Source organism: Pyrus communis, chromosome 8 (genome assembly GCF_963583255.1).
Source record: "Pyrus communis chromosome 8, drPyrComm1.1, whole genome shotgun sequence".
NCBI lineage: Eukaryota > Viridiplantae > Streptophyta > Magnoliopsida > Rosales > Rosaceae > Pyrus > Pyrus communis.
The window spans coordinates 3,102,787-3,129,062 of record NC_084810.1 but is presented as its reverse complement, the minus strand read 5'-3'; the positions used below and the strand labels follow the sequence as shown (position 1 = coordinate 3,129,062).

Genomic DNA, 26,276 nt, shown 5'->3' with positions numbered 1-26,276 from the left:
GCTCAGGGGGGAAATTGACCAATGGTCACAAGTTCAGGGGGGAAATTGATGAATACCTCTTTATTTTATTATCTTCCTTCTTTGACTTAGACCATCTCCAACCTTTAGGCTAAAAGCCAAATTTTTTAATCCGGAAAATTTAGCTTATAGCCCAGAAACAGTTTTTCTGCTCTAACTTTTCTAGTCTAAAATTTTAGTACGGAGTTATTAAAGAATGAACTTAGGCTAATTTTTTTCTTAAATTAATTTTTTTTAAATAAACATGTAGATTATCGTAAATTAATTTTATGAACATTTTAATCTAAAAATATTTAAATTCCGATAAATATTGAAAAATCACTAAATTTTCCACAAAGCAATCCTTTAACTTTCGCCAATCTTTCAACTTTTACCAAACTTTCAATTCACCAACCGTTCAACACCAAACTTTCAACTTTCAACTTTCACCAACCGTTCAACTTTCATCAATCATCCTCTATATAAACACATGTACAATATTAGTTGATCACACGACCTTTTAACCTTCAATCATCATCTATATTCACCAATCTTTCAACTTTCAAAGAGTATTTGTTTCTTAAAAATCCTCAATATCTCATCAATGGGTGATAGAAGAAGGCGTAGCATGGCAATGCAGATGACACAATACCAAGCAAGGATTGAGATTGAGGATGCAGAATTGATTAACGCCGAAGCTGAATTTGTAAACTCGTTTATGCAATATGAGCACCATAATGAATCTAGTCATCGTAGTTTTGTCACGGGGCATTTATTTGTGCAGCGTGACAGAAAAGAGTGTCATGATCGAATGATGAAAGATTATTTTATCAAGCGTTCGAGATTTCCTGCTCATGATTTTTTGAGGCGGTTTTAGATGAGGAAAGAGCTTTTTGAAAGCATCTAGAACGCAGTTGTCAATCATGACCACTACTTTGCAAGGAAAATAGATGTCACAGGCTGACAAAGTCTAGAAGCTCACATCTGCTTTTTGCATGCTAGTTAATGGGTGCTCTGCATACTTAACTGACGAGTATTGCTAACTTGCAGAGATTATTGCTATTGAGAACCTAAAATGCTTCTATCAGGCAATTCAAGTCATATATGGAGCCACATACCTCCGCAAGCCAAATCATGAACACTTGAAAAAGCTTTTACGCAAGGCAAACAAAAGAGGCTTCCCTGGCATGATAGGAAGTCTCGATTGTATGCATTGGGAGTGGAAAATTTGTCCTACTGCTTGGGCTAACCAATTCAAGGGTTGTCATAACAAGCCAACCATCATGCTCGAGGCTGTAGCGTCTTACGACACATGGATTTGGCATGCTTTCTTCGGCGCTCCCGGATCAAATAACGATATCAACATTATTTGGTCTTCTCCTCTGTTCGATTATGTTGTCAATGGATGGGCACCTGAATTTCAGTACAAGGTAAATGGTAATAGGTATGAGCTAGGTTACTACCTAACTGATGATATTTATCTTAGTTGGTTTACCTTTGTCAAAAGTTTTTCTCATCTCGATAGTGCAAAAAAGAAATTATTTTCGCAGAGGCAAAAATCTTACAGGAAGGATGTGGAGAGAGCGTTCGAGATCCTACAAGCTCGATTAGTCATTGTTAGAGGACCTGCACGATTTTGGCAGACCAAAGACCTCCATTCAATCATGATGACGTGCATAATTTTGCATAACATAATTGTGGAAGATGAGTACATCGAAATTGAAGAAGATTCAGACGAAGATGTGGATGATAACCAACCAACACATGCGAGATCTATTGCAAAAGATGTTGAATATCTCGCTCTAACCACATATGAGACTTGACAGGATAGGTTCACCTTGAGTGAGTATATGAGACGTTTAAATAGAATTCAAGCTCCTAAATGTCATGACACACTCCGCAAGAATTTGGTTGAGCATGTATGGCGTCAAGAAGGTGAACGTTGATGATGTTGGTTAAGCATTTATGGAATAATTTTAAGTGTACTATGTTGTTATTTTCTAGTAATAAATTTAAGTGTCTTCTTGTGCAAGGTATTTTGTCTACTACGTTGGATAAATTATTGAATGGAGGTTGAATTATTGAAGGCATCTATTCTACATCAAAGTGTGAAATAATAAGTACAATAATTATTGAAGACATCTAAATTAATAGAAACAATAATTAATAAGACATAAATTTAATAAAGTATATAAACCACATAAACTTAATATAACCGATAATTCATAAACCACATAATTAATAAACTACATAAACTTAATACAACCGATAATTCATAAGCTACATAATTAATAAACTACATAAACTTAATACAAACAACAATTAATAAACTTAATTAATAAAGCACATAATTCATACACTACATAAACTTAATAATCATATCCACCATTTTCCCTTGGTGATGGACTTCGTGATTGACTTGGGATATAGGGTTTAGAGGATTCATCATCTTGAAACATACTCCTTAAGGCAGACTATCGCAAAATTTCCTTTTGCTTACCACGTAAGAACTTCTTCCTCTATGGAGTGTATTTGTTGAGGTCCTCCATCATGAAATTAATTTCAAACGTATCTTGCTCCCTATCCGAGATTTTCTTCATTTGCAAACGCATTCAGGGCGTTTCTTCTTGGTGAGCACTATAGGTTTCGTTCAATTTTGCAATTCTAGTAGCAAAGTGTCCACTCATCGGATCTGGGGACTTCCCTTTTCTCTTTACTTCCTTTTGCTTATCTCTTCCCAGGGGCCTTGCAAAAGAAGGAGATGGTGTCATTTCATCGACACCTTCATCTCCGACATTTGTCTATGCGGCTTCATGTTGAAATAATCTTCCCCATTGTTGGTCCGCATCGGTTCCCTACCTCGGATAATCCTTGAGGACGTCCTAAGCATGTTGTAACTTAAAAACTTGATTTTTTGGTGTTACTCTTGTCTAGTAAATTTCCATTGCTTTGTCACCCTATGCAAAAAATACATAAAAATAATTAGTTGGAAACTAATATTATGTACATGACAAATAAAATATCAAGAACAAAACTCACAATTTATGTGGCGCTCCTGTCACTAGCCATGCCAACCACGGCTCTCTCCAAGCTTCCATTTCATAAAGTGCATGCTTTGTTGATAGTCTTCCACTAATCATAAACACCACCACCGTCCCGCTGGCCGCCGTTGTAGTTTTCTTGAAACTTTGCAATGATTTTATCCCACAAATTTTTTATTATTTTGATTTGTGCTAACTGCACCATCTTCGCTAACATAAACCCATGCCTAGCATAAAACAACATCTTTCTCATAGGTCCAATTACGACCTCTAATATGCTCTCTTGCCATGTTGAACAATTTGGAAATGGAAAGAAATGGTAGAAAGATAAATTGGAAGAATTGTAGGAGAAAGTTGAGTTTTGTGTGGATGTTTGAACAAATACATAGGTATTTATAGAGTTTTTAGGTGAATTTTGAGTTAAATATATATTTTTAATTATTTTAGTTGTTGGGTTTAAATTTGGGCTGTTAGATTTTTTTTTTTTTTTTTTTTACCGTTAGATTTGATTATATTCGATCTTAGTCGTTGGATTCAATGTATTTTAAAATAACATATATATATTTTTAAATTGAATTTGGACCGTTGGATCAATCAACGATCCTTAAATGATGGTCGTTCGATGCGCAAAAGAGCCGTTGGGCTCAAGGAAGTGGCCGACAGGGCCCTGACAGTGGGCCCCACGCTGTCGGGAAACAATTTCAACCTACCGTGTGTGGGCGGGCCGAGACTGGCCCAAGTTCCAGCGAGTCCACGCGTTTGGGGGGGGGGATTTGGGGGGTATTTGGCCTAGCTTTAGCATTTGGCTTTTAGCTCAATGTTTTAGCTTGGGTTGGGTGGTGTTTTTGGGGGGGGGGGGAATCAATAGGTAATTTGGCTTTTAGCCCATGGTTGGAGAGAGTCTTATACCTTGTCCTACTTCACATATGTTATAAAACATCATTCGAATGCATTCGATTATGATTTTAAAGGAGTATATAAAATTTTAAGTGTATTCAATTAGAAATTTATTTGAAATGAATTTAAAAAGTAAAAGATTCGAGAGAATTGAAGATATTACGTAATGTATATTAAGTATTTACAAATCTCACATCTCTCATGAGGGACATCATTAAAATCTATAGAAATCATTTAAACTTCATCAAACTCTATGAACTTATAAATCAATTAAAATCACTCAAACTCCATATCTCTAGTAAACTAAATTAAATTAAATTAGAATGTCGTTTTGTCAAAAGTACGAAAGATTCTATAGATTCTATAAGTCCAACTCTTATTTACCAAAGTAAATAAACAAATAGTTCTAACTCCAAATGTCCGAGAATGACATATATATAATAAGGAAAATTAATGAAAATGATTTAAAAACTTTGAGTTTTAATGATAAAGAAAAAATAAAAGGTAAAGTGAATAGTACCACAATTGATTTTTTTTAATATAAAACTTTGATTTTTCGTTAAAATGAATAGTATCGAAAACTTTTCATTAAAATTTCCATAATAATACGACATGCTATGAATATATTATTTGCGATTTTTGTGGGGAAGTGTTATTAACGCTCCAAAAATCTCATTCTACACTTCTCACAAATGTATTTTTCTTTCTTAATATAGAAAATTTTGAATGTAAATGAGATTTTTAAAGTGTTAATAACAATTCCCTTTTTCTGTACTATAAATTGTTTTCTAATACCATGTTGGCAAATGATTCAAACACCTAACACCTAACCCTGCCTAACCTAAAACAAAACGGACCACAATTTGGGTCAGGTCAAATCACTAGGGTCCGTACCGTTGCTTTAATTTCTATCGGATCGCCAAATTAATATCTAATCCGTTGACCCACAACCCAATACGGGTAAAGTGAGTGGGTATACTTATCGGATCCAAACCATTTTCTCTCACACCCACATCGGGTTCAGGCTCGCTCCCTCTCTCTCTTCAGGGTCACCCACGATCCAACCCCGATTCGCCGGACCACTGATCGGATTCCCTGAGATTTTTTAAGATATAAGGTCATTTCAACAATTGCGGTAAGACCCATTTCGAATTTTTGTGTAATTTTGTTCTTTTTTCCTCTCACTCTGTTTGGCTCAGATTTTAATTGGAATTTGTAATGTTTATTGGAGTTTATTTGGTGGATTTTGGTCTGACCCAGATCTTAAATGCATATGATTGTTCTGTTGTTTAGGGATTTGAAGATGAAAGGTTGAATCTTTATAAATTGAATTTTGTATTTTTGTTGTTATTTATTTGAAAATTTTGATTTTTGAATTAGTTAGTTTTTAGGTGGTGTTGAAATTCAAGTTATGTGGTTGTGGATAAACTCATGCTTTTGTATGATCAAGAGGAGCAGGATTTGACTTCTGGATTTATCACTTTAAATTGTGACATGAGTCAATGCAATGGTACCTTAACAAATGACTCCAAATGTTGACTTCTAGTCCTAATTGATATATTTTTATTGGGTTGAAAAATTTCACCTTTGAAGTTCCCCTGGTGACGTGTCATGACATGTTCTTCGTTTGTTTTTCGGGTTTCTCAGTGGCTTCGTGCACATTTTTCTTGAGTTCGATATTCATATTTGCATTCAGACAGTTTTGTGTTGATCTGGTTTGATGTCACAAGGTCTATAGTTTGCAGTTTTCTCTGTCTGCGTTAAGACTTAGTGACCTTTAGCCCTCTTGATATGTGTAACGGGTTTAGTGAGAGCTTGAACATTGAATCTTTCAGCTATTAACTTATAATCGTAGACCCGCTAAATTCATTTTGAGTCGTGTTTTATATTGGAATTGATCTTCAAGTTGTGAGGTTTCATGGGTTTGGTTGACATAACATACTTTAGCTGCATTATTGCTGGTTTCAAGGTTGTATTTTTGGTCATTGTGTGGGTTGTGTTCTAGACTTGCTTCCAGGTTTTCCTTGGGAAATCTCTATGGGCCAAAATCGATTCAGTTTGTCTTGTGCACTGAAGAAGAAAAAAATTCGTCGTGTTTCAGTATCCAGTTAGTGAAATGAATGTTCACATACCTCTTGAATCTTGTTATGTGTATCTTCTGACTGATAAATTTCTCTGTGACTTTAAACTAGTGATAACATGGTGATTTCTTCTTGTAGTGATTCCGTGCATTTATGCTGGTTTGTCTGTGCGTTATAGTTTATTTATAGTTCAGTGTTCGCTGGATGATTTAAGTATTGCAAGGTTTTGGTCTGAGAGTATTTGAATTCTTGTAAAGGATGTGTCTCAAGGAATTTACTTGCACCAAACATTTTAACAGTGTGGTTGTTATTCTGTGTGTTTCTCAATTCAGTTGTGTTGTAAAATATCAATTACTATGAGATCCTTCGTGTATGTCTGTAATTATGCATGTACATGCACACACACGACACACACATATTTGCATTCACCTTTTATTGGTGTTGTGCACCGTAAATTATAGGACTTATTTATAGCTAGTTTTCGGAGTAATTTTAATTCTTTTGTGACTGTCAACTTTTTTTTATTGATGCTTGAGGTTCCGCAAATTCATCTTGTAGTTCTATCTGATTTAGTCGTTTTATCTCATATGTTGTGCAGAGTTTGATCGAATTTCATGCCTATGTGATGGAAATACCAGTCGAGTCTGCTAAGAAACCAAAGAGGTTGACATCTATTGTCTGGAATCATTTTGAAAGGGTTAGAAAGGCTGAAATATGTTATGCTGTTTGTGTACATTGTAACAAGAAGCTCAGTGGATCAAGTAACAGTGGGACCACCCATCTGAGAAACCATTTAATGCGATGTCTGAAACGATCGAACTTTGATGTATCACAACTACTTTCAGCGAAGAGAAGGAAAAAAGATAATATCCTTGCCATAGCAAGTATTAATGGTGATGAAGCACAGAGAAAAGATGATTATATTCAGCCAGCACTTATAAAGTTTGATCAGGATCCAAAAAAGGATGAACTAGTTACCATTGCAAGCGGAAAGTTTGATCATGACCGTAGTCGTTATGATCTTGCTCGTATGATTTTATTGCATGGTTACCCGTTCACCATGGTTGATGATGTTGGATTCAAAGTTTTTGTGAAGAACCTTCAACCATCATTTGAGGTTGTGCCAAATAATGATGTTGAACAGTTTTGTATGGAAATTTATAGGAAGGAAAAACATCAAGTGTATGAGATGATTAATAGTTTGCACGGCAGAATTAACCTTTCTGTTGAAATGTGGTCTTCTCCAGAAAACGTTGAGTACCTGTGTTTGACAGCACACTATATTGACGAGGACTGGAAATTACAAAAGAAAATTCTGAATTTTGTTACACTTGATTCTACTCATACTGAAGACTTGCTTTCAGAAGTAGTTATCAAGTGCCTGATGGACTGGGACATTGACAGTAAGTTATTTGCCTTGACATTTGATGATTGTTCTGTTGATGATGACATTGTTGTAAGAATCAAAGACCGGATCTCCCAAAACAGGCCTCTCTCGGTCCATGGTCAGTTATTTGATATTCGCTCTGCAGCACATCTTCTAAATTCAATTGTGCAGGATGTTTTGGAAGCAATGAGAGAGGTGATAAGAAATATTCGAGGAAGTTTCAAGCACGTAAGAAGTTCACAATTGACACAAGGGAAGTTCAATGAAATTGTTCAGCAAGTAGGAATTAATAGTCAGAGGAGATTAATTCTCGATTTCCCAGCTCGATGGAACTCAACGTATCATATGCTTGAAACAGCCTTAGAATACAGGGGTGCATTTTCTCTCCTGCAAGAGCATGACCCTTCGTATACATCAGCTTTAACTGACACAGAATGGGAACAGATGAGGTCTGTTACAGTTTATTTGAAACTTCTTGTTGAAATCGTTAATGTCTTTTCCAGCAACAAATGTCCAACTGCAAGTATATATTTTCCTGAGATTTGTGATGTTCACATCCAATTAATTGAATGGTGCAAGAGCCCAGATGAATTTCTTAGTTCCATGGCACTAAAGATGAAAGCTAAGTTTGATAAGTACTGGAGCAAGTGCAGTTTGGCTTTGGCAGTAGCAGCAATCTTGGATCCCCGATTCAAAATGAAGTTGGTGGAGTATTACTACTCTCAAATATACGGTAGTACTGCTCTGGATAGGATTAAGGAAGTTTCTGATGGCCTCAAGGAACTTTTTGATGCATATTCAATCTGCTCAACAATGGTTGATCAAGGTTCAGCTTTGCCTGGCAGCAGCTTACCGAGTACCAGCACTGATAGTAGGGATCGATTGAAGGGATTTGACAAATTTCTCTACGAGACCTCTCAGAGCCAAAACATGATATCAGACTTGGACAAGTATCTAGAGGAACCTGTCTTTCCACGCAATTGTGATTTTAACATATTAAATTGGTGGAAGGTCCACACACCTAGGTACCCTATTTTGTCCATGATGGCACGTGACGTTCTGGGAACTCCCATGTCAACTGTTGCACAAGAATCAGCATTCGACATTGGTGGTAGAGTGCTTGATGAATGTCGAAGCTCACTGAATCCTGACATTCGAGAGGCTTTGGTATGCACACAAGATTGGTTGCGGGTGGAATTAAAAGGCATGTAATTACACTTTGAGTTCTGCGTTTCTATTCCATAGCAGTGATCTTATTGCATGAAGTACTGATTTCTCTTTTCTATCAGATGCTAATACATTGTCAAGCCATTCTGCTCGACCAATCCCTTCTGCCAGACCAATTCTTGTTGAATAGAGTTCATTTTCCAATGGTATGTTTCTGCTACACTTCCTGCATTTCTCCATATCTATTGCGCTAACCGTATGTGTCAAGTACTGACTTATGGTGTAATCTTATGATGCAAGGTTGATGGATCGGCTATTGGCCTATCCAGTGCTGTCTAAATGATGTCGACGCAGTTAAAGCTGGTCTGGGCAGTGAACCTCATCTCTTTCTCCATGTCAATACATCACATGAGACTCGTTAATCGCTTGTAGTTCTTTGTCAAGCTTAAATGTAAATTTTAGGACATCTACTAGATTTCCAGATCTGTACGTAAGCAAGAGCAACCTCTTTCGCGTGTATCCTTAATTTTCGAGCGTGCGACTCTTTCTTTGTAAGATGTGGTTCTTCATGTTTTAACAAAATGTGGGATGTTCAATCAATAATCTTTATATCTATTCTATGCACAAAACCTTCATCCCAATCCCTCAATCAGTATATTATTACACGTTTATCTAATTGCAATCTTTCTTTCTTATTTACAAGATTCAATTTGCTTATCTATCGATGGCTAATACCTTCAAGTCCTGCTGTTATAAACCATGTATGCTGAACGTAGCATAATTTTTGACAGAGAGACTCTAAATTATAACTTACAGGAGAGGGATTGAAAGGGTGCAAAGGATTGCGTACACTACTCTAGCCAACTGGCTTAACTTCCGTCTAAAAATATATGGAGGGACACTTTTGGGGGCATCCAGACAGGTAGCATTGCACTTCTAGAAAGTCAACGAGAGACTGTCTAAAGATTGACTTGGTTTTCTTGACCAAAAAGATAATAGCTCAGAATAAAATTTTCAGACAAGCAAATCCCCAGATCCCCAGATCCTCCATTGAAATCTGAGAACTAGAGCAAAATTATCAGACAAGGCAAGCTATGTCAAACTATTACTTCCCTGAAGCAATCCTACGGGAAATTCTTCTGAGGTTGCCCATCAAATCTTTAGGCAAATGCAGTGCAGTGTGCCTGCCATGGAGGTCTCTAATCCAAACCTCCGCCTTCATTCACGCCCATCTCAGCTGTGCGGTCCAATCCAGCAACCAAAACAACACTGATCACCTCTTTCTACGAAATGCTTTGGCCGAGAAAGAGGACGCTACTCATCAGGTTGGTGAGCTTTTCTCCTTGCACTGAGACAACCCTGCATTTGGTGAGTACACCAAGAATCTAAATCCCTTCATTTACAATAACACAAATTATTTCCCCCAAAAGAGAACGGTTTTAGTACAAAATAATTTCTGTGCTTGGAACTTGTAATGGTCTCATATGCCTTGCTGCTAACTTTGCCACAATTATTTGGAACCCTTGTGCTAGAAAGTTTATGTTTTTGCCTGCATTCTCCGCTACAGATTATACTAATCTGATAGCGACTTATGCATTTGGCGATGATTTGCGTATAGATGACTATAAGGTTTTGAGAATTGTGAGCAACAAAAATGTCAAAGCCCGGTGCAGGGTTGAGGTTCGGTTATTAGCCGGGGGACACTGGAAGAGTCTTAGCGCTGATGTTATTCCCGCAGACTTTATGCCTGCAGGTATTGCCGGTAGATATACACAAGCTTTCGTTAATGGTTCTCCGCATTGGCTTCAACCGAGTAAGAACGAGGGTAACCGCATTGTGTCATTTGATATGCGAGGGAATCATTTGGAAAGATAATGGTGCCACATGAGTTGAGAAGAAAGGCTTTGTCTGTGTCGAGATACGAAGAGTCTCTTGCTTTGTTTGAGAGAGAGTATGAAGTTTCGGATGGATCGAATACTATTACTCGTGTTCACATGTGGATCATGAAAGAGTACGGTGTTGCTGAATCGTGGACTAAATTACTGAGTGCGTGCCTGGAAGGAAGTCTAACAGGGCCGTTTGGTGTTAGAAAGAGTGGTGAAGTAGTGTTCAGAATGCTGGGCGGAGTGCTTGTTTTGGTGGATCCTGAAACCGAACAAGTTAAGGATTTCGAAACTGATGGATACAGGTACTTCTTCATGGATTCTTTTGTAGAGAGTCTCGTCTTACTTGACCAACCGAATGCTATTTCTTACTATTTACAAGGTTGCTTTGCGCGATGAAATTTTTAACTTCGTCACGCAAAGTCTTTACAAAAATAAAAAAATTATTTTTTAAAAACCTTTGCGTTATTTCGTCACCTAACCAACTTATTTTCTTTTTTTATTTAATTTTATATTATAAATTTTAATATAGTTATTTTCATAAGTTATTATTATTATTTTTTTTAAACTTTGCATGACGATATCAATATTTCGTCACCTAAACCCTATTTACTTGTTTTTTATTTAGTTTTATATTTTATATTGGCTTTGTCACCTTTCTGGTATCGGCTGACACATCTCGATTCGGAGTCCAGGTGAACATTCTAGGTCAGGGTGTGTCAAATCATTCGTTGCCCAAAACTTTGCACGACCAACACTTCGTCGTGCAAAACCTTCAAAATTGAGCGGGTGCCAAAAATGGGAAGCAGGAAATTTTATTTTTTAAAATTTTTTTAAGACTTTGCGTGACCAATATTTCATTGCTCAAACTCGTATCCTTCATCGCGCAAAGTGATACAGTTTTTAAAACCAATATAGCTCCTCCACAATTTTCTTAATGTTTATATCTATTCTCTTACCTCTCATCTCTTTCCCTCTCCCCAAATCTCTCCTTTCTCTCTCTCTTCTCTATCTCTCACTCTTACTCACTCTTCTCTATCTCTCACTCTCACTCACTCTTTCATCTCTCTCACTATCTCCTCTAACTCTCTCAGACTCACTCCTCTCTCTCATTCTCATTCACTCTCAATCTTGGCAAAATGTATTTTCTCCCCAAATTTTAATTTTTTTTTCATTAATCAGAAATAATAAATGGACACATTTTTTTCCTCCTCCAACCCTTGTTTTATTATTTTCATGCATGTCTGATTTTTTACCATTCGATGACTAGAAATAAAAATAGACTTTGGCCTTTGAATTTTAAGTTTCTCCAAATAAAATGAGATATAAGTTTTTCACTCAAATAAAACTCATTGACTAGATTCAACATCAACAAATTTCTTAATTGTGTAAATAAAACCACTAACTATATTCGACATCAACAAATTCATTAATTATGTTTTTTTTCTTCTTGTCAAACAGTAGATTTTTGTTAAATTAGGTGTTAGATTAGCCACTGACAGAGTTTGAACCCATACAGTTATGCAAGGGCTTAACTTTTTTCCACCACTGTAGAAAATGGCCACTTACATTCATTAATTATGTCTAACTTTACACATTTAAAATTGTTCGAATGCCTAAACAATTAATTACATGTGGATTGTAAGGACAAATTAATAATTTTACAAAAAGAAAAAGACATTAATGTTAGAGTAGTGCTATTTATACCATATTTTTGTACCACATTTTCATACCACCTTAGATGTCATTTGATGTGGACAACCACATCATTTGAATTAATTAGATTTTTAAATTTAGTTCATTATTTAATAAACTAATAATTAAGAAAAACTAGTTAATTAAATGATGATTGTGGTATACGAGGAGTCTTTCTTATTCATTTCCTTGGGTTTTGTAAACTTTTCAAATGATGTGGTTGTTCACATCAAATGCCACCAAGGTGGTATAGAAATGTGGTACAAAAACATGGTATGAATAACATTACTCTTAATGTTATAAATGCATTTCCTATTGTATAATAACAATAAAACATGCCTAATATATGAAATAATACATGCTTAATTAAATCAATAAAATAATACTCTTCATACAAATGTAGGTATATTATTTGAAGCACACATATATATAATAATAAAATGCCCGATATATGTAAAAATTCACGCAAAATAATTTACATACAAAATAAAGAAATGTAGGTATATTATTTGAAGCACACATATATATAATAATAAAATGCCCGATATATGTAAAAATTCACGCAAAATAATTTACATACAAAATAAAGAAATGTTATTTGATTCAAATAGTGCACCTACTATATAAATTTTAAAATGTTACTTAAAAACAAATAATTTACTTAATATCTGTAAAATACAAGCAAAATAATTTACTCAATATATTCCAATCGGAAATTTTATACTTATTTACATGTGATAAGATAAAAATTCATTATGTTCATTGTTTTGGGTACAACGATAGCATTAGTGGCTTAGATAACGGTGGAGATCGAACATGCACTAAGATGCATAAACATGATTGCTATGTACCCTAGTGCAGCTTCAACCCTAAACTATCCTCCTCCTGCTAACATTTAACAATTTAACTCACTAACACTATCATTTGTAAACAAAAAAAATGGATTTGGAAATTTTCAAACAACTCTAATCCTATTCTTGAGTTTTTATTATATCAAATTCACTACTTTACTACAACAATAGAAGAATACATTAAGAGTTGATTAATTTGGCAATTGCTGAAGCCACATAAGCAACATCATGGACAACTTTGCTTTTATATTTGAAAGGACTGCCGCCGGGAAAACCACTTTCACACGAATCTGATTTTTGGACGACATTGATCATGGCTAGCGCTGCTATCCTAGACTCACCTTTAGGGAAATCTTCACTGGCTTGTGGAATATCAGTAAGAGAACTTCTTGGTAGGTATTTGCGCAAGCTTTTGCGGGCTGATTTCCGGGTTCTTTAACTACAAGTACCAAGGCTTTATCCAAAACGTCGAGTGCCTTAGGCTTTAGTGCATCGACCATATGATGCCTAAGCCATTGACATCTGCTTTGGCACTTCGATCCAGGGTCTGATTGAAGAGTAGAGACGCAAAGATCGGGATATGGTGTTTGGTTGCATGTTTGTTCGATCAGACTGGCATCCATTGGGAAGAAGACTGCCGGTCTGCTGCAATGGCTGGTTGGAAGAAACACAACGAGACAAACTATTTGAATGAGAAATATTAATGCTTTTGTTGAAGGAGAGGTAGAATCATTCATCTTTTCTTTTCTGATGCTGTTCAAGTGCACATACACTAGTGTTAGGGTTTGGGTATTTTGTGGCTGAGTTATGGGTGGGTGATAGTATGGTTTACAATATATAGCAATACAGGAAGGCTTCTAGGATACTAATCTAATCAAATAAGTCAACAAAATTAATTCCTTGAAAACAAAGAAAAACTTCAATAAAATAACATATATAATACAAAATACCCAAGCAAATAAAACCTTTCCCTTTTTTTTTTTTTTTTTTTGAACAGAAACATTAACCAATAAATTTTTCAGTGTGCAGAACACGACCCAGTACATAAGTGTAATAATACAATTGGTTGGACATTTGAAAACAAAAATTTCCAACCAATTGTGTACCGGGGCTTGTCCCTAGCACACTAAAAAAATTTCTCTCTCAACCGTAGTCCTAGTTAAAAGTTAAAGCTATATTTATTACAATATTTAATGAGAAATAATAAATAGACACTTTTTTTTTCCTCTCACATTCTTGTTTTACTATGTTCATGTATGTTTGATTTTTGACAATCCAATAATCAGAAATAAAATAAATAAAAATAAAAATATGACTCTGTCTTTTCAAATTTAATTTTCTCCAAATAAAATTCGGCCTTAGTTTTTTACATGAGTAAAAATCATCATTGACTAGATTTCACATCAGCAAATTCATTAATTATGTTTGACTTTACACATTAAAAAAATTTCAAATGCCTAAAATACCTCTATTTGAATGTTTGATGTACACAATTAATTTCGTGCAACTCGTAAAGATGAATTAATAAATTTTCAAAAAGAAAATAACTGTGACCTAGCTATTGTGTCACTCTGATAACAACTTCCCAGTTGTGGGACATGTGTAATATTATTCCATTTTTTTAACGTTTGATGAAAAGGATTGAGGGGGAAAGCTTGTAATTACAATTTGGTTGGTTTGGTTGCCAGAATCATGAGTATATTGATGAATTCTTGTCAGTAGTGGCATTCTTTGTGATTCTGCAAAGATTGGTGTTGAAGTCGTGCTGGGACGACGATGATTGTATTTGTGAGTTAAGGTACAATGTGGTTGAACTTGAGCTAGCTAAATCTAGTTATAGCTAAAGTGTGAATGTGTTTGTGCATCACGATTTACTTGAATTGTTGCATTAGTGGACAATGATTTGATACTGGGAAATTTCAAGGATGAAAATTTTTTTTATGGGGGAAGAATGTGAAATCTCATTCCTGGATTTCACTGTTATGATCTATGTATTTGTATTTTTGACATTTTATATTATGTTTCGGGAATTTATATTAATTTATTTCGACGGGTGCGAGCCAAATTAGGGCTTTTCCCAACCAAATTGGACTTGGCCACATGTATAAAACTTGTTTTACTCATTGAGATCTTCATTATGGTAAAATTTGGTAATTTTTGGAGATAGTTGAATTTTCTAGCAAGTCCGGGCGGCCGACCGCCACTTGCGGCAGCGAGTGGCCAGTAGGCCGACGATGCTATTTTAAACTAAATTAGATGTCTTGATTTCGGAGTTGATACCCGCTTGATGAAATTTGATTGTTTGAACCTGTTTTCATTATAATACGCCACTTGATAAATATATGAATCGACGATCCGACCGTTGGATCGTCCCCAAACTTTAATATCTTATAGAACATAATATTGAGGATGTTAGGAACTGAAAAACCAGGAATCCAGCATACGGATCTTTCCGAATTGAATTTCTAAGTTTGTAAAACTAATTGTTGACCGCCACCTAATTCTAGCAATTGGCAGAGATCCGACCGTCAGATTGCAATGAGATTTTAGTAAGTTGTTCTATGAGCATAATGTGGACCTTAGGATGTTATGGATCCGAAATCCAATGTACGGATCTTCCGGATCAAATTTCGTAGGGTTGTGGACCCTATAGTTGACTGACGGTTGACTTTTGGTCAACATGTCTCAAAATGTTCTAAATACTAAAATTAGTACTACCAGAGACTTAAGTGAAGTCTGGTGGGCCTACATTGGTTAGAGAGTGACTTGAATATATGTGATTTGGTTCTTACCTGGATTTCTTATATTAATATCATTTGTGAATATGATTTGGTTTCTAATGTGATTTCTATTGAGATGAGATTTTATATATTTAGCCACAGACCTATGTTCATTAAACATAATTTGGCTTGTGTACTCGTGATGATTGTGATATGTGATTTGACGTGCATATTTGAAATGTTGTTGATTTGCATAATTGGTATGATGTAATGAAATGTGAGGGCTAGTAATGGACTGTTAACCCACTATCATGAGGGATTCATTGCTTCGAGACTTGTACTACATATCGATTCATTATTTCATTTCTCGTTTCGTTGAGCCGTTCTAATTGTGTACCTTATGCTTTGTTCCATTTCTTGTTTCGTTGAGCTTTTGTATTTGGGTACTTGTTTTATGTCCCATTCCTTGGACATCCACTTGGTTCCGTTGAGTGATCGGGAACTAGGTATCCACTTGAATTCCGTTGAGTGATGGTCCGAAATCCCTTCTACTTCGCGATTCCGTCGAGTGATGGCCCGGAATCATATCCTAGTTTGGATTCTGTTGAGTAATGGTCTGGAATCCCTTCTACTCTGCAATTCCATTGAGTGATGGTCCGGAATCGTATCCTGGTTTGGATTTCATTGAGTGATGGTCCGAAATCGTATCTTAGTTGGATTCCATTGAGTAATGGTCCAAAATCCCTTCTACTCCGCGATTCCATTGAGTGATGGTCCAGAATCGTATCCTAGTTTGGATTTTGTTAAGAGGTCTGGAATCCCCTTTGGTGTTTTAATTCCATTGAGTGGTCCAAAATCGCATCATTTGACTTGGTTTCTTAGAGTTGATATCAACTTCAGAGATGTAGGCTTCGGCCGAACTGTGTCGCTCTAACCCTGCATTTTGGTATATGTTATGTGTTATTGATTGAAGTGATTGTGGAATGATGTTGGTTGTAATTGTTGTCATTATGATTAGACTTGTTGACCATTGTGGTTAGAAGATAACATTGTGCTTTGTTGACTGGTCTTTGAGATGTTGCAGACTATAAATTGCGGTATTATGTGAAACATAGTGATTTATATGAAGAATGAATTGGAAAGCATATGTGCAGGAATAGCATACTTGCGTGTATGACAAGATGATAATTGTGTTTGGCTTATGGTTGATGTGTAGTGTGGTACCCTATGTTTTTCGCTAGAAGTATTTTATGAAAAGATTAGAGTTTGACAAATGGTGAACTATGAATGGCTTGATCCCTATTAAGGGTACATAGACAGTCTAACGAGAATGTTAGATGCAACCATAAAGCATACGAAAAATTACTATGCAATTTGGACCTTGAGTGGTGTTTTATCCATATCTCGGAGGCTAGGTATGTTAGATGTACGAGTATTTGAGACATCACGTGTCGATCCTGGACGTAGGTCGGGATCAGGGAGTGACAGATGGATTGCTGCTAACATACACTGTCAATCTTTCAGTCAACGAGGTTTAGAATGGTGTAATCTCTTCTAGTTTGTGTGTTGGCATATATGGAAGTGGAGAAATTGTATTGTATCAACCTCCATTCGATCTTGTGAAGGCTATTTTGAAGTATGCTTGGGAGTGGATTGATGCTAATAAGGTTAGTCATTCTAAGCCCTGCAGAATTATTGAAAAGTTGACTTGGGTTTTTCCAAATGACAGATGGTTGAAATTGAATATTGATGGTTCTTGTCAAGGGAAAAAACCATGCTATCGGTTATGAAGGAGTATTTAGAGATCATCAGGGCTCTTGGATTGAAGGTTTTTTTAGCTAATATAGGAGTAGGAGAAGTCCTTGAAGCAAAACTGTGGGATCTCTTTATGAGTATGAAAATGGCTTTGGATAAGGGTGCTAGAAGGATAATTGTGGAATCTGACTATGTTGTTTTAGTGTCAATCTTCAAATTTCTTGTGCATGATTTGCATCCCCTAGCTTCTTTGTTATATGGCTATCATCACTTGATTTTTCATTTTGAACAATTTGATTTAGGTCATATTATAGGGAAATGAATATGGTGTTGATGGTTTAGTAAAACTGAGTTTTTCTTTGAATCTAGGTTGTATTATGTTGGATAACCGTCTTTTTTCAATTGGTGGTTTACTTCTAGATGATATTTTTGGAGTTGCTAGTACTCAAGTTATTTGTGTAAGCCCCTTGGGCTAATGTTCTTCTTTGTTTAGTAGTTCCTGCTTGGGCTTTGGGCCCTTTTGTAACAAAAAAAAAAAGACACTTACCAAACAAATCCTTAATTAATCAAGAACCATCTCTGTAATTATTACATATACTATACTATATGAATATATTTTTTAATTGTAATTAGTGTAGAATTCCTAACTAAATAGAGAATTATGTCACCCTACATAATTACAATTACAAAATAATTCCAATAATATATACAATAATTACAGAAATGATTACTGATTAATTAAGTCTATTCTAACATCTCTATAAATTGTGACTAGTGAAAAGGTAAATACTAGGTTAACTGTTGTAATTTTACAGATAAGACAATGTTGAAGTAGGAGGCGAGACCAGCAACGCAGTCATGAATTTGGGCTGGATAGGTGGATCAAAGTCTAGGGTTTTCTTCCAAGGAATTTCTCCATCTCATTATAGTTCGTTCTTTGTCTAATATAACTTATCTAAGCTAATGACTATTAGCTAATTAATCAAAATGATTCGTTATTAGCACTCTAAGAAAGTTATCTTATATTCACATTACTATTCATGGTGCAATTTCTTCTTTATGTTTTCATGAAATACGAGTGTGTGTAGAATAATATTTTTGAAGTGGATTATAGTAAATAGGATAAATCAAGCATAATAAAAAAAAAGCTAGTGACGAGCAGTGTTGGGGTGCGCCAAAGGTGCAACGAATTTCTGAGCCCTAAAAAATTTTATCCTCTTATATGATCCAATGAAAAAGCAAGGTCAAAAATATTATTATTATTATTTTATTTTTAACAATTTTTAGAATGAAAGTTGAACTACACCTGGGTTCTCCCCAAAAAAAAAAAACTTTCATTCTTTGAAATGATTTTTAAAGAACTCAAAAAAATAAAAATAAAAATTGCAAAAGAAATGTTTTATAATTCTAAAAAAAATTGTTTCTAAATGTCTCAAAAAACCAACAAAATGGACCATTAAAAGCATTCTGTTTACAAAAGAAATAAAAAAAGAACTCTTAAAAATATAATAAACCTAATTATATAATTTGGATTGAGAGATATAGAAGTATATGAATTGAATGAAATTAATAACGATTCAATAATCTGTAATCGGATGATTGGCTGGAAATCTAAAAAGAAAGGTGGCTGGAGATTAATTGTTTCTAAAATTACAAAGATTGTTTGGCCTAAAATCTAAAAGGAAAGGTGGTTGGAAACTCCTTTTTCGAAATAAAGCAATTGTTCTTGCATTGGTTGATTCAGCAATGATACCGCATTCAACTGATCACCACGTCTGTATCGTAAATAGGCAATTACGAATAATACAGCCAAAGTAATAGGACATAGACCTAAGACATTACATATGAGCACAATTTTGTTAATAAAATTTTTTTTGACTGAAAAGAAAAATCATAATCGTAATTTTATCTATATATATATATATATATATATATATATATATATTACAGTTGATAAATACATAATATATAAATTTTTTCTGTATCAATAAAAAACAATTGTGTATTACTTTCGTCCACTTTTCTCTAGCAATAAAAAAACTTGTGTATTACTTTCTCCGCCAAGCACTGAGTGTATTTTGTATCTCTCTTTCAATTATGCTTCTTTTTCATGGATGGCCCCTAAAGCATAATTTCATGACAATAGAAAATTCAATTAATAAGAGTGAGATGCTGATTTAGATTAAGTTTGAACATTGATCGTTAAATAATGTATAAATATAATATAGTCCAAACAATTATTTTCTTTAAAAATGAGGAGCGCCCTTTTATTAAATTCAAAGCCCTCAAAATGTCAAATACGGCCCTTCCAGTGGTATTGCTAGATGTAACAAACCACTCCCTCTTGTGTAAAGATGGACATCTAATAGGAGCATATTTATATGATTTTGTTATCTTATTTCTTTGCATTTACTTAGTTAATTTCCATTTATTTTGGTAATTTAAGTTATTTTCGTATTATTGTAGGTCCAGTTGGTAAAGATGACAATAAATAGCCAAATGGAGCAATTAGGAGTAGTTTTGGACTTGGATTGGATAGCATGCATGGATAGCATATGGGCTGGATGTTTTTGGTGTTTAAATGGTGCTAGATATGTGCTAAAATCTGGAGAAATTAAAGTTGAGGGTTGGAAGGCAAGGAATTACACAAGAAAGAGGAATCCTAGTCGGAGAGAAACATTATCTTATCTTATCTTATCTTATCCAACATGATCTTATCTTATCTCTAGCTGCAATGAGGAATCCTAATCACATTCCAACACTTTCTATCTGATTCTTAGAGTCCTAAAATAATTCAAAATGCCTAATTCCTTTCCTCCTTGGATTCAATCGTTTCCCCTATATATATGAAATTCCTGCAACGATTTAGGATGTGCCGCGCGTACCATTCATCCATTGAAGTTGCTGGAATTTTCAGAGTTATTTCTATCTTTGTTTTAAGTTTCAATGTTTATTTTAGATTGCTTTTCAGTTATGATGAACATGTGTAACTAGGTTTCCTTTTTTCTAGAAGTGAATTCGAAGTCATAATCATATGTTTTATATAAATTGATTACATTCAGTTATTGTTTCATAAAATATGAATGCGATTTACTTATCTGCTTTATAGAGAACTTATTTATGTTTATTAAGGATGCATACTTAGTTTGCATGCAGGGATTTAATGCTAGAATATAAGGGAATTTCACCTAATCGTTATGAACTTATATTTGTAAGTAGTAAAAGTCACTAGTCATGATTGAGTTAAGTAACTTCTTGGCAAGAGTATCATGCTTATCATAGTTACGAATGTTTTGTCAATGCTTATGACTTTCACATAATTTAATGATCTTTGAGATGTATCTCTATCATGTTTTTCATAGTTAGGGAACTAGAGAAGAATAATTTGGTTGCGTTGCTGAGTCCAATTCAATGAACTTAGAAAAATCTGAGAGTTAATTAGTGTTATTCACAATTAATTTGGGGCATTGTCATTCATGGTTTATAGGAAGAATAACTGGAAATCGATTTGTATGCATATGATTCATGTGTGGAGAAGAATCATTTAGCTATCCTTTCATCCATATTTCATTCACAACTTAATTTACTTGCTGCCTTTTACTTTTGTTTAAATTAAATTTGTCCAAAATCCCCAAGTCACTGTCTTGTTGTTAGTTTAACTTAGTTTTCAGTTTTATAAGTTTAATTTGTGTTGATTAGCATCCCTTCGAATCTTCGGAATAGAACGATCCCTACTTACTCGTACTACAATTGCATAATTTATAAGGTTTAATTTGTGTGTTAGTTTCTACCACATGAACATCCTCTAATTTATGGGTTGGGAGGTCCCACAGAAATGGATTGTAGTCATTGGTGTCTTTGTGGAATCCCAAACACTTGGAATGAGATTCTCTACAATTTCATTCTTTGAAACATTATTTCTATACCAAAATCCAAACTCGGATGCACTGTTCACAGACAATGTAGTGGTGAAAATGCCCTTCATTTGTTCACTACTGAACCATCAATTGCACAGGTTCTTAGAAAGAAATAATGATATTCAAATTTTTAAAACATCTAGTTTAAGTGGATCAAATTAAGAGGTTTTGTTGTAATTTTTCAAAGTTAGAACAATTGGTGGATTCCCCTCATTTATAACCTTGTGTGTTTCGAGATTAAAAACCCCATAACATAGTTTATATTAGAAATTTCCGCTTGTAATTAACAAAAAAAAAATTGCGATGTCAAAAATCATTTTGAGCTTGTAAATATCTTGGACTAGAACGGGTCCTTTATGAAGATCAAGCTCTAGCCGTTTTTGGTGAATAAATTTTGTTTTGGCTACAAGCGAAGCTAAGGGGAAGGGAGGATTCTAAAAGATCAATAGCTACGTATACAAGCCTCCACTTTAATTGACATCAACAAAGAACAATGAAATTGGAGGCAATTAACAAGAACTTGATTTGCTTTACCACTTGAATAATCGGCTTTACCACTTGAATAATCGCCAAGGAGGTACAATCAGAAATTGTTTAGTCGTTCAGATATATGGAACAAATCGATGGTGTGAGTATCAAGGAATATATTCATGATGAACCATCTATTTATTAACTATAATTGGATGACTAAACGATATACAATTTGATTCAAATGAAGATACGTTATTTGCAAAAGTTAGAATATGTGCAAATGTGATTTTCTTCTATGACCTAAATGCCACTGTCAAGGAAATCTAACAATAACTTTAAAAGAGTAACAGTCTTGGATTTTTCTGGAAATCTAATAGAGCCTCAAAGCTTATTTATTGAATAATATCAAAACAAGGTTAACTGATGATTAAAGTTGCTTTAATTTTAGGAAACTTTAACAAAAAACTTCCGGTATTATTCACTTTAACGAAAAACTACATTTTTACATTAAAAAGTCAATCATGATACTATTCATTTTACCATTTATTTGGTACTTATTATTAAAACTCAAAATTTTGATGTCAATTTTTTTAGTTTTTCTCTAATTTTATACCTACCTCAAACCCTAGCCCCCACCCAATCCCTAGAATCTATAAAGTAAAACAAGGTGATATCTTAAAGACCACATCTGTTAAGGAGATTCTGAACCAACAAAATAAGATTCCAAAGCTGCCTACTGATTTGCCTATCGATTTTGTGCCTTTCATAATGCACCCACCACCATGATCATGTGGTGATTCTCCTACAACAATGCCCTAGGCGTCCCCATGCCTGTCCCCAAATGCTACGCCCATACCCTCTCGTGAATTTGTAATTATGATAGCAAAATATTGTTTTGATTGCCTTTTAAGATTTCACGCACTCGTTTGTCATTTTCTTCTTGGATAAGCAACCATTATTGTGCTTTTTTTGTTTATCTGATTCGGATGGTCTAAACCATTAAAAAAAAGATAAAAAAGAATGAAGACATAAACCTTACCCTCTCGTGAATTTGTAATTATGATAGCAAAATATTGGTTTGATTGCCTTTTAAGATTTCACGCACTCGTTTGTCATTTTCGGATAAGCAACCATTATTGTGCTTTTTTTGTCTATCGGATTCGGATGGTCTAAACCATTAAAAATAAAATAAAAAAGAAGGGAGACATAAACTTTACCCTCCGAGAAACAAAAACAATAAAAATACAAGGAAAAGAGGGGAAGAGACATGAAACCTAACCCTTCTAAAACCAAACATAAGGATCTAAACCTGCAAAACAGATTTAGCTAAATCACAAGGCTAAGAAAAAAAAAATGAGACAAATCTATATATCGAAATGCACATTAATTTGAGAATAGGAAGCCAAGAAAATCAGTGTAGTTTGAAAATAAAGTAGCACAAACCACGAACAGAGGGGAGTCATGCCATACCAGGGTTGGAGAAGACAAGCTCATGTTAGCAAAATTGTTTACAACAACATTTTCTTTGCGATATATGTGAGGGGGTGTAGAAAGTCATCTTTTGAATGCAGTCCAAAGAAATAGACTATTGCGTACAAAGAAGCCAATGAGGATCAAAATAAGTCGATTGGAGAGCAGAAATAACACTAAAAGAGTCACTTTCCAACCAAAGATAAGGCCATCTCCAACCGATAGCTGGCCAGATAGCTCGTTTTAGCCTTCTGGCCCTCCAAGATATTAATATTTTAATGAACAATATATGGTCATATTTGCCTCCATCTCCAACCGAGGGCTATAGGGCTTGTTTTAGCCTTGTCACAAAAAATTGTCTCCAACCGAGGGCCAAAAGGCCAAACATAATTTATTATTTAAATTTAAAAACTACAACAACTTAAATTTAAAAACAACATTAACTTAAATTTAAAAATTACAACAACTTAAATTTAATATCCATAATCAACATCATTTTCATCATCCGCCATTGTAGGAGTATAGTCAGAGGTAAACAACTGTTGCTGAGTCATAATTTCATTTTCTTTTTCTTTTTCCTATCAAAATAGGCCTTACTCATTGTAGTGTAATTCTAAGTGTTCCTTTCCATATTCTTATCATCCATCTCTTCTTCTATTTGTTTGGGCCGTTCTTCATGCCTACCTTTCCTTTCTTCCACCTCAAGGGCATTTTGCTCTGCCATTAGTCGCAATGAGGCTGCCACTTCATGTTGAGCGACGTAATAATCATTTGCCTTACCCTTTTCCTTCAACCTTCACACCTTGTTTCGTCCCATAGCCCTAGGTATGGAACCTTCACCCAAAGACGGATTTTCTACCCTTGTTTGTTGAATGGCAGGAGATCCATCTTCATCCATATCTGCAGCTGAGGATGTAGTTCCGAACACTGGCGTAGGAGCTCTGTGTTGAGGTGGATCTTCAAATAACAACCACACTTTACAAATTTCCCAACAACCGTGAAACTGAAAGGGTTTTGAGATGCCCTCCATATACAATTCCTCCACTTGGTGTACCTAGAAAATATAATTACAAAAATTAAAGGAAATTAATTTATGAAATTAAGTGTAATATAATTAAACATTTAAAATAAACTGTGAAAACACTAACTTCGTTGTAGTAATTGGCGCTGCTTTCATGTCTACTTGCGGATGCTAACGGTGCTTGATGCCATTTATTCAAACTTGGATGAAGATGTTTCTTCCATCTTGAAGAATAACTCTCGTGGTTTCGGGTATTCGGTGGAATGGTGCCTTCATAGAACTCTAAGTATTTTTTGGACACACGAGTTCAAACACCTTCACTTGTTTGAGAAATCCCCCTCACACTATTCCGAGACCTATCTATAAGCCTTGCAAAGAGTTTCATCTTCTTTTTAGGTACAAACCCTACCTTTCATTGCAGATGAGGCCATTTGAAAATGATTGAAAAAATTGAAGGAAATATTATTGGAAGAGGTAAGAAAATATAATGTGAAGAAATGAAATAGAATGAAGTGAGATAGTATGGAATGGTGAAAATTATGTGAGAAATGGTGTAGGAATGACTTAGGTATTTATAGGGGAAAAAAAGGTTTAAATTCATTAAAAAAAAAATTTCCCTACTATTCGTGTTGGTTATAACCGACACTATTGCTCTTATTCTTGTCGATTATAACCGACAAGAAATCTGACAGATTTAACAAAAAATTGGCCCTTTTAAATTCCGTGAGGTCCATAAGCCCTATGGCCTAACCCTCGGTTGGAAACGGTTTTTGGGCTATTTTCGACCTTCTGGACCTTTCGGTTGGAGATAGCCTAATACCAACCCGCTGATATGCAAAATCTACACCAATAATAATTGTTGATAAGAAAACTAGATCTCTTTTATTAGTTAGAAGAAAACTACCATTATACTAATATTGTTCATTCATATTTCATGATAAGGTTAGTAATAGGTGTATGATTGATTTAGAGTCCGTCTAGTAGTGAGAAGGGGTGTAGAGTAACAAGACTCTAGATTCAGAATTTGAAAACTTCGAATGTAACCTTGATAGAGTTACCATAACATTGTTTTATACTGCCTGAGTAGCCAACTAGAAGTATAACGAATGCTATCCATATTGCATTTCATCGAAATTTAGTTTATCAGGACACCTAAATTAAGCATTCATATGACATTTCATCGAAATTTAGGTTTAGGATACTAAATTAACCATATAGTTATAACTTATATGACGCAACGATAGTTTGATGAGCCAATTAATTAATTAAGTGGCCCGTATGATTAATAAACTATTTGATGTCGTAAAGGGAAAAATTAGAAACTGTACGTGACATTTGCATGCTGCTCTCTGGTTGTTACTTTGTTGTGTTTTCCTCTGTTTATTAATTTTCCGGGGTTTTGGTTTTATCTATTCTTTGTGGGGTTTTTGACCATCCTTTGTCTTATTTTTTTATGATATTTTGATATCTAAGACTGGCTTTCCCAAGGAAAATGAAATAATTTATTCCTCTTTTCTTAAATTAAAATATTAGGAACTTGACATAATTTGAAACCACAATGAACTGATTCCTTGGATTTGGATCCTTTCCTCAGCTCAGAGGGTCCGAATCCTGTTGATCAAGGAACACGAACCGTTGGATCAAAATTTAACGGTTATAATTATTATAACTTTTAGAGGATCTGCTTATTTGTAACCGTTAGATTTTGATTCAATGGTCCGTGTTCCTTGATTAGCAGGATTCGGACCCTCTGCTCAGAAGATGATCCAAATCCTGATTCCTTAGTACATTTTGGCCCACTAACCACTAGACATCCAACACGTTAATTTATGTTGTGGTTAAAATTAGTATTAGGGAATTTGAACATATCTCTATACAGTTGCAAATTTTTCTACCAGAAAACAAAAGCATTGCAGCAGAATA

At 34.8% G+C, this 26,276-nt stretch overlaps 3 protein-coding genes and 1 pseudogene across 3 annotated transcripts; 3 read left to right on the top strand and 1 right to left on the bottom strand.

Annotated features, from left to right (window-relative positions):
* The first annotated feature begins 601 nt into the window (after nt 1–601).
* On the top strand, nt 602–1,820 carry LOC137741875 (uncharacterized). Its single transcript, XM_068481576.1, has 2 exons — nt 602–833; nt 1,048–1,820. The coding sequence occupies exons 1-2, from the start codon at nt 602–604 to the stop codon at nt 1,818–1,820; spliced, it is 1,005 nt and encodes a 334-aa protein (XP_068337677.1).
* A 2,957-nt stretch (nt 1,821–4,777) lies between these two features.
* LOC137741786 (zinc finger BED domain-containing protein RICESLEEPER 1-like) lies at nt 4,778–9,199 on the top strand. The gene is made up of 4 exons (XM_068481504.1): nt 4,778–5,070; nt 6,615–8,607; nt 8,693–8,776; nt 8,871–9,199. The coding sequence occupies exons 2-3, from the start codon at nt 6,642–6,644 to the stop codon at nt 8,758–8,760; spliced, it is 2,034 nt and encodes a 677-aa protein (XP_068337605.1). The 5' UTR covers nt 4,778–5,070; nt 6,615–6,641; the 3' UTR covers nt 8,761–8,776; nt 8,871–9,199.
* A 465-nt stretch (nt 9,200–9,664) lies between these two features.
* On the top strand, nt 9,665–10,445 carry LOC137741874 (F-box/kelch-repeat protein At3g23880-like). The gene is made up of 2 exons (XM_068481575.1): nt 9,665–9,899; nt 10,138–10,445. Exons 1-2 carry the CDS (start codon nt 9,665–9,667, stop codon nt 10,443–10,445), a joined length of 543 nt encoding a protein of 180 aa, XP_068337676.1.
* Nucleotides 10,446–13,179: 2,734 nt separating this feature from the next.
* LOC137741873 (cell wall / vacuolar inhibitor of fructosidase 1-like) lies at nt 13,180–13,736 on the bottom strand (annotated as a pseudogene).
* Nucleotides 13,737–26,276: the final 12,540 nt, after the last annotated feature.

Excerpts from the sequence above, each read along its gene's own strand:
- LOC137741874 (XM_068481575.1), top strand. The coding sequence starts at position 9,665 with ATGTCAAACTATTACTTCCCTGAAGCAATCCTACGGGAAATTCTTCTG. Across the intron at positions 9,900-10,137 it reads GGACGCTACTCATCAGGTTG|ATTATACTAATCTGATAGCG; the intron begins GTGAGCTTTTCT and ends TCTCCGCTACAG.
- LOC137741786 (XM_068481504.1), top strand. The coding sequence starts at position 6,642 with ATGGAAATACCAGTCGAGTCTGCTAAGAAACCAAAGAGGTTGACATCT. Across the intron at positions 8,608-8,692 it reads GTTGCGGGTGGAATTAAAAG|ATGCTAATACATTGTCAAGC; the intron begins GCATGTAATTAC and ends CTTTTCTATCAG.
- LOC137741875 (XM_068481576.1), top strand. The coding sequence starts at position 602 with ATGGGTGATAGAAGAAGGCGTAGCATGGCAATGCAGATGACACAATAC. Across the intron at positions 834-1,047 it reads GAAAGATTATTTTATCAAGC|AGATTATTGCTATTGAGAAC; the intron begins GTTCGAGATTTC and ends GCTAACTTGCAG.